This window comes from Vanacampus margaritifer, chromosome 17, assembly GCF_051991255.1.
Source record: "Vanacampus margaritifer isolate UIUO_Vmar chromosome 17, RoL_Vmar_1.0, whole genome shotgun sequence".
Taxonomy (NCBI): Eukaryota; Metazoa; Chordata; class Actinopteri; order Syngnathiformes; family Syngnathidae; genus Vanacampus; species Vanacampus margaritifer.
Window position 1 is genome coordinate 20146926 of NC_135448.1, and position 13538 is coordinate 20160463.

Below are 13538 nucleotides of genomic sequence, written 5' to 3' on the forward strand. Positions count from 1 at the left end.
TTTGTCATAATTTGTTTAGGATTTATTTTGAAGCAGGGCCCAGGAAAGCAGAATTATTGACTTCCGTCACTTGATGAGCGTTCGTCCCCTTTCAAAACATGAATTCTCAACTATTCAAATCACTTTTAATCGACAAATAGCTCGTTTTAAAAATAAATGTATATATATTATCATTTTAATGTGTTTTTAGTGCTTAGATTGTGCGTGTATTTGAAAACAAAACAGCCGTCAAATTCATTTTCTTACGTTTTGATTAAGTCATACAAGTTGATTGATATTTTGTTCATTATTTTGTTCATATTTGTGAAACACTGTATTGTATTTTTAATGTATCATCACCTCACATTTTTTAGTAATTTGATGAAATTATTATTTAAATGTTAGCCATATATATCAGAAATGACCACCTGGCCAGGAATTCAGAATTTGAACCCAGTAATAAAGCTATTATTCAAAATTCAAATAATATAACAACAATTGATCTCGACGCGTCGCTTGTTTTATGCCACTAGGGGGCGTCCTTGCATTGAGAAAGCAGACTGCACTACAAGTCCTTTCAACGTGAGTTTGAAAGTAGGCAAGACAAATAATTGCAATCATTCAACGTTTTTAATTCTTTCCCTTCAGATCAAGTAATCCCTGCATTGCATCAGTAGTTTCAAGAGTGCTTACATCAACTTTATCCTTCAATCCTGTTAACAATATTCCAGAGATGAAGCAAAACCTCCTCCTCCTTTTTTTGTATCCACTTCAAGTAGTCAGACATGAAAACATCCAGCAGAGGCGAGTTTAAAGTCAAACAGCAACTAAAGTCATCCAACAGTCATGTTTTCGTTGTATTAATCACATTTGAAATGCATGAAATCTCAAAGGCGTTAGGACAACTTCCTATCATATCAAAAAGGCACCGTCTGGATTGAGCGTGGATGATTCTCATCGGGGGGAAAATGGCACTTATTGGCGTTAAAAGTGTCGTTTGGTCACCAGTGTTCCCGCTTCCTCTCAGGTGACGTTAGGAAGCAGCTGCTGACCTCCATCACCTCAGTATTTGTTGTCGCCCTCTTTATTAGGAGGGGGCGGAACAGTTACATTCAAATATATCATTACATATTTTTTTCCCCCTGACAAATTGTTCTTCTCCTCCCAATGCATTTAAAATGGCCGACAATTATACGTGGACTTGAACTATTCATGGACAGAACATTTTCTCACTGGAAGCCACGTTTTGCCTCAGATGGCCCCCCCTACTGGTTTGGAGTGGCGCAGGCAGGCACTTTGTGAGCTTTGCCAGTTTTCCAGAGGCACTTCCATGCTACACCATGGCTAAGGAAGGGCGAGCGAGAGCGAGAGAGAAAGAGAGAGAAAGTGAGGTTCCGGCGTCTACCACTCAAACTTCCACTTCTGGTTTTGATCGAGCGGGTCACAGGGCCTCATCCGGACGTCGGCGCGGCCCTCGTTAGTGCGGTAGGCCGTGACGCACTTGTCCGACTGAGGGTGGTAGATGCTTTTGTCCTGGTGGGAGGCGGCAAGTGAGAGAACAAGAGAGAAAGCGAGCCTTGTCAGAACGTGAGCATCACTTACGTCTGGGAATTCCCACACAACGGTGGCCGGCGTGGCATCCCGGTCGCCGGGGCAGTGCCGCACGCTAATGGCCGGCTGTCCCTCGGGCACTTCGGCGCACAGCTCCGTCACCGAGTTGAAGCGGATTTCCTTGCGGGACGTGTACTCAAAGTACTGGGACACAGAGGCCAGGAACTGTCAGAGGCTTTGGCAAATGCCATCAAGCCACGCCACACAATCAAAACACCGCCAAAAATGTGGGCTCTTTTTGAATAAGAAAAAATGTATTGTAATGTCCAAAAACATACAATAACATGATCAAGAATCCACAACATTTTTGCTCAATAAGCTGCAGTTATATGAGCTATTTTTTGCAGAGGATAAAGAATATGTATTTATTTTCCTCATTTGTTTCACTTTGTGACTTACAATAAAAAAAAGGACTTCTTTTCATGAGATCAATGCATTGTAAAACGAATCAATACATTTGACTCAACTCAATGAAATAAAAACAACAATCAAATGTTGTCCAATTTCCCGCCTCAATCCAATTTATCCCAATCCGAGCATGCGGTGCGGCCTTGGCCGAGGTAAAGTGCGTCACCTGGTTGCCTCCCTGGCCGTGGCAGCCGAACAGCGAGAGGTACGAGTCGGTGGGGTTGTGATCCGGGGCGTTGTAGTCCAGACACTCCGAGCGGATTCCCAAACTGCGCACCTTCATTGCAAGATGACAAGCCGTGAAAATCGCTTTGACTTTTCCCCGACAGCAAATTGAAAAATGAATTGTGCATGAATGCGGCGGCCGAAGGTGGCCTCACAGCTCCGTGCCAGCCTTCCCTGTCCTCGGGTACGTGCAGGTCCGGGTAGATGTTGGTCAGGTACCAGCGGAAAGACTTGCACCGCAGCCGCTCTCTCAGCTGCAAGCGCTCGGAAATGTCGCCGTACTTCTCCTGACGGGTCCGAAAGATACAAATCATGCTTGTTAGCATCAATCAATCAAAAACAGCAAGTTGTGATCCATTGAAATGTCAATGAAGTTGAATCGTTAGCGGCCGGCGCTACGAGCTAATGTCAATATTGACGGTGGACGTGTTTGCCAAGGTGCGGACGTGCCACCTGCCGGCTATTCATTACCTTGTGGACGCTTTCACGCACACCTGGAATGTTATCTTGGTTGATTTGAGGAACTGCACCCTTTTTTGTGTGTGCTGCAGGAACGAGGAAGCGCTCGACCGCTTCGGAGCAGAACTCAAATGGCTTCCCGTGAAAACAGCGCAGCTTTCATTTGGGACTCGTTCAATCGGGACATTTGTGAACGAATGACTGACATTTTGTTTTTTTAGACAGCAAAGGAATTCTTTTTCAATAAAACGTTTCTTTTGCCTTTTAAAATTCCAAGCTGATCTGACAACTTATTTTTTATAATGTATTTATTCATGTCATTATTATTTGATTAAGAATTTTCTTTGACCTGCTCGCTAATGAGCTTTGACACGACTTTATTATTTATTGAATTCTTACATGTATTTTTTATTATTCATATTTTTGCACACATTTTTTTTATGATAACAATGATTTGACCTCTTAAGATTCCAATATGAACGGATGACTTTTGATTTCAATTTAAAAAATATTTGCTACACAAATATACCATTTGATTTGATGACATTTATTTTGGGTGTTTTAGTTGCACATTTAAATTTCATTGACTTTTTTTTCTTTTGCGAGCTTCGATTTTAAACGGACCTGATGACTTTTGCCTTCAACTTATTTTTCAATATTCATTTCTGAATGAATTTGTCTTTTCTCGACATCCTTTTTCGACTGAAATATGGACTTCCTTGTCCAATTTTCTTCCGATCGATCATTGATCTGACATTTGAGGAGGCGGAGCGTCTGTCGCAAAGGTTTGCGTGGACGCGGACGCCGGCGCCGGCGCACCTTTTTGGCAGGCGGGTTCCTTTTGTAGAAGTGCTGCTTGTAGTCGTCCATCCACACCTCGGCCGCCCGCACCGTGTTCTGCAGGAAGTTGGGCCGAGCGTACGGCGCCTTCTTGGGGAAGACGTGGCCCACGTGGGAGCACGGGTGGATCTCCAGGCTGCCGCCGCACTGCCACACCTGCGGGACCACGCGCACGCCACAGCCTCAGTAAACCGGCCACGCGCGGCGAGCGGCCGCAAGCGCCGGTTGCCGCAAGCGCCGGTTGCCGGGCGGCGCTGACCCGAAAGGAGAGCTCCAGGTTCTCTCCGCCCCACACCTCCATCCCCGTGTCGTAGGTGCCCAGCTGCTGAAAGTAAGCCTTGCTGACCGCAAACAAGCCGCCCGCCATAGTTGGCGACCTGGCGGACGAGAGTGTCTGATTTGGCAGCGTTTCGTACCAGATCCGACTCATTTCCTGCACGCGTCCTCAGTAAGGAAAGTGACCAGATGGCGTTTGGCAAGTCACCTGAGAGGCTGGATGCGTGACCGGCGGCGCTGGCGTTCCCGCTGGGGCACGGCGTGCCACTGGAAGGTGAGCCTCCAGTCGAAGCCGCCGATCATGGGCTCTTCCGGCTGCATGTAGAACTCAAAGGTGTTCCAGTCGATGGTGTCGATGACGGGGCACACGATGGTGCTGGAGTTCTGGCCGATCCTGGGGGAAAAAAATCATCTAATGAGGCGCGCCTGAGCGACATTACGCTCCTTGTGGTTTCACTCAATGATTATTGTGTTGAACTCCTTCACTGGCAGACATTTTCACTGAAGCAACCCCCTTTGCTCCCGGCTCTTTTACTGAATATTGGGTTCTATTGCTATAAAAACGCGGAGCCTACCAAAGGACAGATTAGAGTCTCTTCTTTTATCGGGGAAAAAAAGTAGATTTGTATCTGTTTCCGTTTTGCAGCAATTAGCATTAGAATGTAGCTACGTTTTATCATTATTCACAAACTTGTTGAAAACACTGGCAAAAAGAGCTTGTTGCAACGTGGCCCCGGTTGACCTCTTATACTCTGCTGCCACCTGCAGGCCGTTTTTTGTAATAACTCCCGTTGTTTTAAGCGACCTCTTCAAGTCAGAGGCTGCATCAAAGCCTTCTGCATTTAAAATAAAACACATTTTTTTTAATCGTATAAATACGTTTTTGGGACCATGGCAATATTTAAAATTGAACTTTGAATACGTTTCTGGGAGCAAATGAGGTAAGTATATTATGAAGCCATTTTTCGCAATTATTGCTTATTAACCAATTATTGTTGTTTATTTTGTAATATTTAGTGATTTAGTGAAGGACTACAAAAATCAGAGCATAATTACTGTTAATCTGAGGATTTTGACCATTTGAAGTTAAATCACTCAAAACGATGATTAGATGATACACTCTAAAAACAGTTGGGTCAAAAATGGACCGATCCTCTACTTGGGCCAACTTTGAGTCAAGAAATAGTTTTTTTGACGTAAAACAAGTCGTAAATCTTGGTCAGATCCTTCACTTGGGTCATTTTGTATAAAACAAGCCAGAAAATGGGCTCAAATTGACCCATAAAGTGGATCGGTCTGTTTTGGATCCATAATTGGGTTACTTTGGACCCAATTGTTTTTAGAGAGTTGTCGATTCCCATCAGTTTTTCTGACACCCCTTTGAAGTACGCAAACTGTGACCGAGTCCAAAAGAGACTCATATTCGCTGCCAGCTGCACAAACGGGTTGCGCCGAATCCCGCGGCCAGCGTTTGGTGCGTTCCAATTGGACGTACCGCTCCAGCAGGGGTTGGATCCAGCCGGGGACGCACTCGCAGTGGCAGTCCAGGAAGGTCAGCACGTCGCCGCTGGAGTAGCCGGCGCCGATGAGACGGGCTCGGACCAGGCCTTCGCGCTTGGTGGTGCGGATGAGGCGCACGCGCGGCAGCTGGCTCAGGTACGCGGCCAGGCGCGCTTTCAGGTAGTCTGAAGAAGAAGGGAAAAAGGCGGCAGGAAGGGAATAAATATGGCAACTAGTATTATTTAGGACATTTATAATATTTGACGTTTTATGCGTATTGGATGTGTTATCATTGAGCAAAATTTCATTGTTTATCGCTGTCAATGTTGTACATCCAATTTGCATTTATTGCTGCATCATTAGACAAGTTCTTTCTTTCTTAACACATGTCAACACATTGTCACTTTTTTTCTGCCTTTTCCAGTTCGATTATATTTGGAACGTACGCCGTTTTTTCGTTCCAAATTCAAAGGGAGCGAAACCGCAGCTCAGCAAATTCACAGACAAAACGCCAACCTCATGTGACCGATGATCCTTAAATATCAAATGAAATGATGAAAAGGATGGATGACAATGATATTTAAAAAAAGGAAAAATAAGATGGCGAGGGGCTCGTCTCAATCAGCTTAGCGTAGCCACACAGCGCTATTTAGCTAGGCCTCATTTTAGAACCACAACGTTAGCATTTTAGGCTAACGTCATTTTACAGATAACAGAAGTACATTGCTCACACTGAGTAATTCAAATTGCTTCACAACTGCTAGTTTTTAGTGCTCCGTGTTAGCATTTGGAGCTAACAACAGCAAAGCACCATTTTATAGATGTAACACAAGTAAACTGGAGCAGGCAATGTTGATTTTGTTGTTGTTGACGGATCCAAATGACTCGAAGGACCAACCTGTAACTTCGAAAGCTTATGTAGACTTTTTGGAAGTATAAAACAAGTGAAATGGCGTCGCCGAGGTGTGTCTGTGGATTGATCTGGCTTATGTTTGTCTTTTGGACGCTCATCAAACAGCCATTTTGCTGCGTGACCTCCCACCTCTGTCGCTGTAGTCGTCGACCAGGATGACTTCCTTGAGCAGGATTCTGGGCGTGCTCTCCAGGACGCTGTGGACGGTCCGGAGCAGCGTGGACCAGGCCTCGTTGTAGAAGGCGATGACCACGGAGGTGGTGGGCAAACGGCTGTAGTCAAACTGCTTGCTGCGGCACCTGAGGTGTGACACGGGGCACTTTGCTTTTTCTGACAAGATTTTCACACATGCCAGGATTCCGCACGGCGGCCATGATGTGTATTTGCACGCCATCCTGCGTAGCATCCAGATGGCGGCCATTTTGGTGAAGTCATAAAGCAGGCGGTACGGAGCGACACACCGTGCCGGAGCTCCAATCAAACAAGTCGATTTATAGGAAGAGGGGGGAGGGGGGGGGGGACACGATAGAACACAAAAGGAGCTCAGATAACTTTGTTATCAAACTCAGTTCTTCATCTGGCAAGACCGGAAAATCCGGTTCAACTTGAAGACTACGGACAAGGACCAAATGGACTCATCAAGAGTGTCTCTTAAAATGGACTTGATTATATTCTAAGCAGGGGTGGCAAATCCAGGTCCAGAAAGTCAAAACCCAGCCACAGTTCAGCTTTAGCCCCAAGTGCTAGCTAGCCTGGGGAGCTAGCTAGGGAGCTCGCTAGCTAGCACCTGGGGCTAAACTGTGGCAGGATTTGCATGAATTTTCTGGTTTGCCACCTCTGATTTGAAGTAATACTACAAATTTGACTTCATATTTTCATGACCAATTTGGTCAGGTAATCTTTCAACTCAAAGCACTTCTGGTTTTGGACTTCAAAGGTCAATCTAAAATAAAAGAAATAGTACAAAACATTTAAATTAAACGTTTAATTGGCATTTTTGTAAAATGATGAGGCTTCTGACTAAGACTTTAAAAGTACAAAAATAAATACATCTTTTTCTATAAATAAATTTAAAAAATAGCCACAATTTTGGTCAGGCAAAGTTTAAAATCATGATTCTTGCTTTGACTTAAAACTCTTTTTTTTTTTATGTATTAAAAATAAATACTTTTATGACAAATTAGGCCAGACAATCATTAACAACCAATAAACAAAAAAAACCAAAAAAGTTAATTAAATTGAATTACATTTCCAAATTTGAAGGTATCAGGTACTCGTGAGTCCTCCTCGCCACTAGTTGGTGCTATACTGAAGTCGATTGACACATCAGTAAATCATCATCTGTCAGTGTTCAGAATTGAAAACGTTTTTTTTTTTGTTTGTTTTTTTATACATCACATGACATGATATAAAAAGCAGGCAGCGAGCGCATTGAGATGAGCACTCACTCGGGCATCCTGTTGTCTTTGATGTGTCTGTGGAGGGAAATCTTGTCGCTAACGAAGATGTTGATGGCGTAGCGCTCCACGCTGTCCTGCGCCGCCGTCTTCTCCTCCGGACTCAGATTGAGCTTGGCCGCCCGACCCCACTCCCCCGGGGCGTCGTCGTCCGCCGGCGGCTTGGCATGGACGGGCTCGGCCAGCTTGGCCGCGTCCGGCCCGGCTCCGTCGACGTTCCGACGCTCCGGCTGGAGCGCGTCGCCGGAGGACGACGATGCGGAGGGCGAGAGGACCAGAAGGAGATACGCCAGCCACAGCAGCCACAGCAGGAAGAAGGCCTTGGCGAGCACGCCCAGTTTGTGTGAGCAGCGCCCCCTCATGGCAGCCGGCTCCGGGGAGAGCGAATCCTGCCGGAAACAGCCAAAGTTGAGTGAGGAAAAGCGAGATTGCTGCTCCCAGAGTTGAGCAGACCAGTTCATTGTCTCCGATTCATTTAAAAAAAGGGAGGGGTGAGCAGTGACACACCAAAGAGGAGGAGCTGGGGAGCAATACGGAAGAAACACTGCAGACGTGTCATGGAGATAAATGAATTCATAAAAATGGTGCCCGCGGGTACTAGTTAGCCCCATGGACACATGAGTAGCCCACGGGTCTGTGATTGACGATGGAGAATTCAAACAGAAAAAGAATGCTAACATTCAGTTATTTGAACTTTACTTAAAGTAGAAGACATTTCATGTTTGTCTACAAATGAAATAGATTGCGCTCAACGGGGGGAAAAAAGCTTCATCCTAAAAATCATCTCTTGAATCCTCTCATTTTTCTCCTTATCGTAGCGCGAGTGATGTTGTGACTTGTGACTGTATCTGGTGCTTGGCAGATTATTGGGAGGAAAGTGTGCTTTCCACAGGAAGACGGCCATGTTGGACCCCCGCCAGGGAGCTCGGGGCGTCTCGAGGTTACAAAACCGAGACGCCAGAGGACAAAAAGGCCCTTTGATTAGTGGCCGTCCATCACAGCGACCCAATAGCTCACAGCCACAGTCAGAACTTGACATGCATTTTAAATCCTTCCCTCGCTCGCTCGCTTGCTCTCCAACTTTCAATTAGTGGTGAACGTTCCAAAAATAATATTTCAAGAAACAAGCTCTGTGATGTTGAGCAAATCCCACCAGCGCTGCCAGTCGCTCGTTAGTCGGTCGGGCGGATTGAAATGCACGTGCTAGCGTTAGCGTAGCCTGCTGTTGTGTTTTCTCACTCTCGGGCTCGGAACTGGCTACTCGTGGACTTTTGGAACCACGACGCGATACCCGCTATTACGTTCCACAGTGTCCACTTTGCTGCCGCACTCCGGTTTCTCGCTGAGTCGCTGCAACTTCTTTAACGCACCAAAGTAAGACATTTTGTAAGGCAAGACGAGGTAGCTTTATTTCTATAGCGCATTTCATACTCAATGTGCTTCACTTCATTTAAGTACAGTGTTTAGAAGAATTTACAAACAAAAGAACGAAAGACAAAACCAAGTACAATGCAAGACAAAAAATTTTTTTTTTTATATATATATATATATATTGCCTGGGTTTAAGAGCATTTACACATGGGGCTGACTTCACTTCTGTTGGCAGCGTATTCCATTGGTGTGCAGCATAACAGCTAAATGCTGCTTCACCGTGTTTGCTTGTGTGCATTTCTTAAATATATTCAGGAAGTAAACCACTGAGTGATTTATAGGCCTGTAGCTCAACTTGAAAGTTTATTCTACAGCTGATGATATTTAGATTGACAAACTCAGCAGACCTTTGGTACGTCTTAAAAACAAACAAAAAAAAAACGCAACTCGCCACTCGCAACCACCAGCTAGCTTGTGAGCCAACACAATTAAACATTTATAAATAACTTAACACCAACAAAGGCGTAGCGCCAGACATGACCCTGAAATGCATCACTGTGCACTGTTTTAGCCACGCCCCAAAAAGTGTTATCACCGCTATTCAGTACTGCAAAAGTATGTGCATGTTTTCAGCAATTATTTTTGAAGGTGTGCATTTCAAAACAAAACTCAGAATTCATTTTAAGGGTCTTGAACATATTCGGAGAAGCAAGATATTCCCAATCTATGGCCTAATTTAGGAGATTTTTTTTGACGTGCGTGCTAAGAATAATTTGTCTAAAAAAACACCAGTTTGTCTGTCAATGATTAAAAAAAAATCTAACGCGTGTTCAGTGTATACCCCCCCCCCCCCCCACCCAAACATTTAACAATTTATTTATTTATTTCAGAGTCTGTACTTTTTAGCTTTCACTCAAGTAAACAATTTGAATCACTGCTTGTACTTTTTGTATTTCTTATTCATATTTGTCAACTTTCTGCAGAGTACTTTTCGCACCTCCGCTCGAGGAGGTGCGAAACGAAAGGATTTGTTCGGAAAGACCAACGTGTCGACGTCGCCTACCTCGGCCAGCAGCCGTCAGTCACATGAGTCCGGACGTCCTTCCGAGGCCGTCGCGGTTCTTGTTTGCTGTCCTCCGCGAGAAAGAAACCGCTGGCGTGCAGATGTCAGCAAACGTCGCCTACATCCTCCCGCTGCTCCCACGTTACGTTGCTTACTCGCTTGATAGCCGGCGTCAGAACACAAAACGCCAGCCGAGCAGTTCCGCTGCAGAGTGTCAAAATAAGGGACTTTTTATTTTTAAATGTCTTGTTTTTGCTTAGATTTTTGTGTATGTCGTTCTCATTGAATTAAAAATATAAACAACATGAATTACGCCTTGCTCGTCCTTACACGTTGGTCATCCTTTTTTAGATTTAACCGGTTAAATTATGACTTTTAAAATAGTCTTACGTTGAATGACGAAACTATTTGATTAACTATGGTTTTAAAATGAACAATTTATAGATCTCAATCTGTTCGGCGTTTTTCATAAAATGGCAGCAGATAACATAAAAGTGAAATACTTCCTGACGTCATTTCCGGAGCTTGCTGTCACGTTAGCTTGACGGAGACCTGGAGAAAAAAAAGATAACCTGCTGACGTTTGACAACTTTTTTTTAACCCGGAAAATAAGACTGAACGACAGTTCGAGAAGTGCGGACTCAAAATAAAACGTTTGTCTCATTTTTAGCGTTCAAAATGTGGCCAATGCCATAAATAAGTAATAACAATTAAACAGGTGATGAGGTCCGTGTTTCCCAACCTTTTTTTTTAACCACAGCACATATTTTATAACCTGGCCAGATTATTCATGTGACGCACTCAAAGGACTTCTCTACATTTGTCAACTCACAAATCACGCGAGAATTCATCTTGCAGGCAAGGTTACATATTTGACATTCAAAAAAAGGTCTTCACAAAATTGCCACAAAAAAGTGGAAACACAGGTTAATGATGGACCTTCTGCCATCTAGTGGAAGAAAATTGACTGTCACTATCAAAGATAGGTGAGCATTAACTATAAATACATATTTTTTTGCAAGTTTGATTGCTTATTTATCATTATTCAATTGGAGTCCATTGACGGCATTTGACACACAACTATTCCACACTTGGATTGCGTCATCCTTGTCTATTATTATTGCGAAGGTGCGTTTTTATGAGCTGGTTTACCTTCGGACTTTTATCTCCAAGGATTCAAAGAGATTGTAGTTATGAACAAACAATTGAGATTTTCTTATAAACTATTCTGTAACGGATACGACAAAATACTTTTTGTACTGTAAGACTTATTATAAAATTGTACATTTTTCATGTCAAATTTGGACTTTTCTGTGAAAAGTTTACAGCTTTATATATATATATATATTTACACTAATTTAATAAATACACACAATAAAAAAAAAATCAGCTTCTTTCTCAAATTTTCCCCCCGAAAATATTTATGGGGAATGCATTTTTTTTCCCCCTTGAAAATGTACTTTTTCTTTTTAAGAGATGACACTTTTTTCCATGATAAATTAAACAAACATATTTATTCCCACCCCCACTCCTTTTGCAAAAGTACATGTTTTCCTAAGATTATGCCATTTTTTTCTGGAAAAATATTAGGCCTACTTAAAAAACATGTTTTATAAATTCTTAAAATATGACTTCATTCTTATAACACTAAATATTGTATTATTCTTTTAAGATTATGATATTTTTCTTTTCTTTTTTTATCTAGGAAAAAAATACAGCTTCTTTTATTTTAAATAGAAATAATAGAACACATTTTCTTCTTGGAGGAAAAAAATACAATTTTTAGGTTGAGCATGTGCTGACATTTTTTTAAGATGAAACATTTCAAGAGGTAATATAAAAGATCGCCAATTTGTTTTGCCATTTCACCCCCTTTTTAGGCGATTGAGTGTGACGTCACGTTGCTTCTTTTAGCTGAAAAGATCTTTTGGGTTGTCTGGAGGAGGACTGAAGGACGTCTTTGTGTGCTTGATGAATAAACAATGCAACACACGCATATGAACAGTCTTGATGCGTGTGCGTGTTTGTTTGCCATTCTAGGCTTGCTTTGCGTCTCCCACAGAGTCCAGGTCCTGCTCAGGCCGGACCAAGTTCCTCTGTTGTTGTTAGGCGGACACCTGCACTCTTTGGTCTCACGCCAATGCCCCCCCCCCCTCCCCCTCCCCCTCCCCAGCGCTGACCTCATTCCTCGGGCGTCCATTGCCAAAGAAGGCCTTGAAGGGTTCTTTCACAGGTTTGCAGCGCTTTTGTTTGTGTGTGTTGTTGTTGCTCAGGCTGTCCTTGTGTATGTGCTTGATGGTTCCGAAGTACGAGCCAGAAAGAAGTGCAAATAGAGCCCCATCTAGTGGCTTTGTTTACAAACACGTCATCGTTCAGACAAGTCCGAGCGTCGCTATGGTGATTTTAGACCACGAGGACGAACGTGATGGTTTTTAACACGTTCACTGCTGGCCCAATCTTTCCACTGGGCGTTTGACAACATTTGGAGTAGCTTCTCCTCTTTCACCGGACAAGCAACAAACACGTCGACACACGTGACTCGCCGCTTGGCTCAAGTTGAACATCACTTTCTTTTTGACTTGTCATTCGTCATTCACTCCATCAACGGAATCCTCTTTGAAAACAATCGCGACGCGTGCGTTCCACTGCCTGCCAAAACGGATTCTCTGCTCAGCTCCACATCAGACTTGAAGTGTCTGCCTGAAAAACATTTCTCTTTGAATTGAAAATGACACAAGACCCGCCCCGCCCACTCTTCGTTTGTGCTTGACTCAAACGATTCACCTTGCGGGTAAAAGAGACTCAAATGGATCTCAGTCACATTCAAAACAGGCTGGAGATGCTATCAAATGGGCTCACGGCGTTTCAAATTCGGAATTTTGTTGTCATGCGTCCTGATGATGACAGAAATGTCCACCGACGTTTGTGTGACTTTTGTCGCTTCAAATCAAAATGGATGCCTCCCTCGTCAATTTCTGGCATGAGAATCCTTTGGGGTCTCGTTAACATGAAGCGTCAATTGTGAGGTCCTCAGGATCTTATCCTGTTTTTTTATTATTATTATTAGTTGTTTTGAAATTATTTTGAATGTATTTATTTCTTTATTTTACTTATTGTATTTTATTGACCGTTTTTTTTATTTTTCTAATTTTGGAGAGTACATTTGACTCTAAAAAGAGTCGATTTGCTCCCACTTTAAACAGAGTAAAATGCCGTGACGAGCGCCGCAAATGGGAGGAGGACGGATGACGACGGATGACGACGGATGACGACGGATGACGACGGATGATGACGGATGATGACGGACGACGACGGACGACGACGGATGATGACGGATGATGACGGATGATGACGGATGATGACGGGGCGCCGCTGAGATGCTCAACAAGAACGCTGACTTGGGAAGGCGGGAAACGGACACCAGCCGCGTGCACAA

General features: G+C 43.6%; 1 protein-coding gene across 1 annotated transcript; it reads right to left on the reverse strand.

The window, feature by feature from the left end:
* Nucleotides 1-590: 590 nt before the first annotated feature.
* poc1bl (POC1 centriolar protein homolog B (Chlamydomonas), like) lies at nt 591-10276 on the reverse strand. The gene is made up of 11 exons (XM_077549198.1): nt 10103-10276; nt 7660-8057; nt 6341-6510; nt 5294-5483; nt 4007-4192; nt 3782-3899; nt 3502-3678; nt 2379-2510; nt 2165-2275; nt 1582-1734; nt 591-1512 (listed from the first exon to the last, which is right to left on the reverse strand). Exons 2-11 carry the CDS (start codon nt 8028-8030, stop codon nt 1381-1383), a joined length of 1740 nt encoding a protein of 579 aa, XP_077405324.1. The 5' UTR covers nt 8031-8057; nt 10103-10276; the 3' UTR covers nt 591-1380.
* Between the last annotated feature and the right edge of the window lie 3262 nt (nt 10277-13538).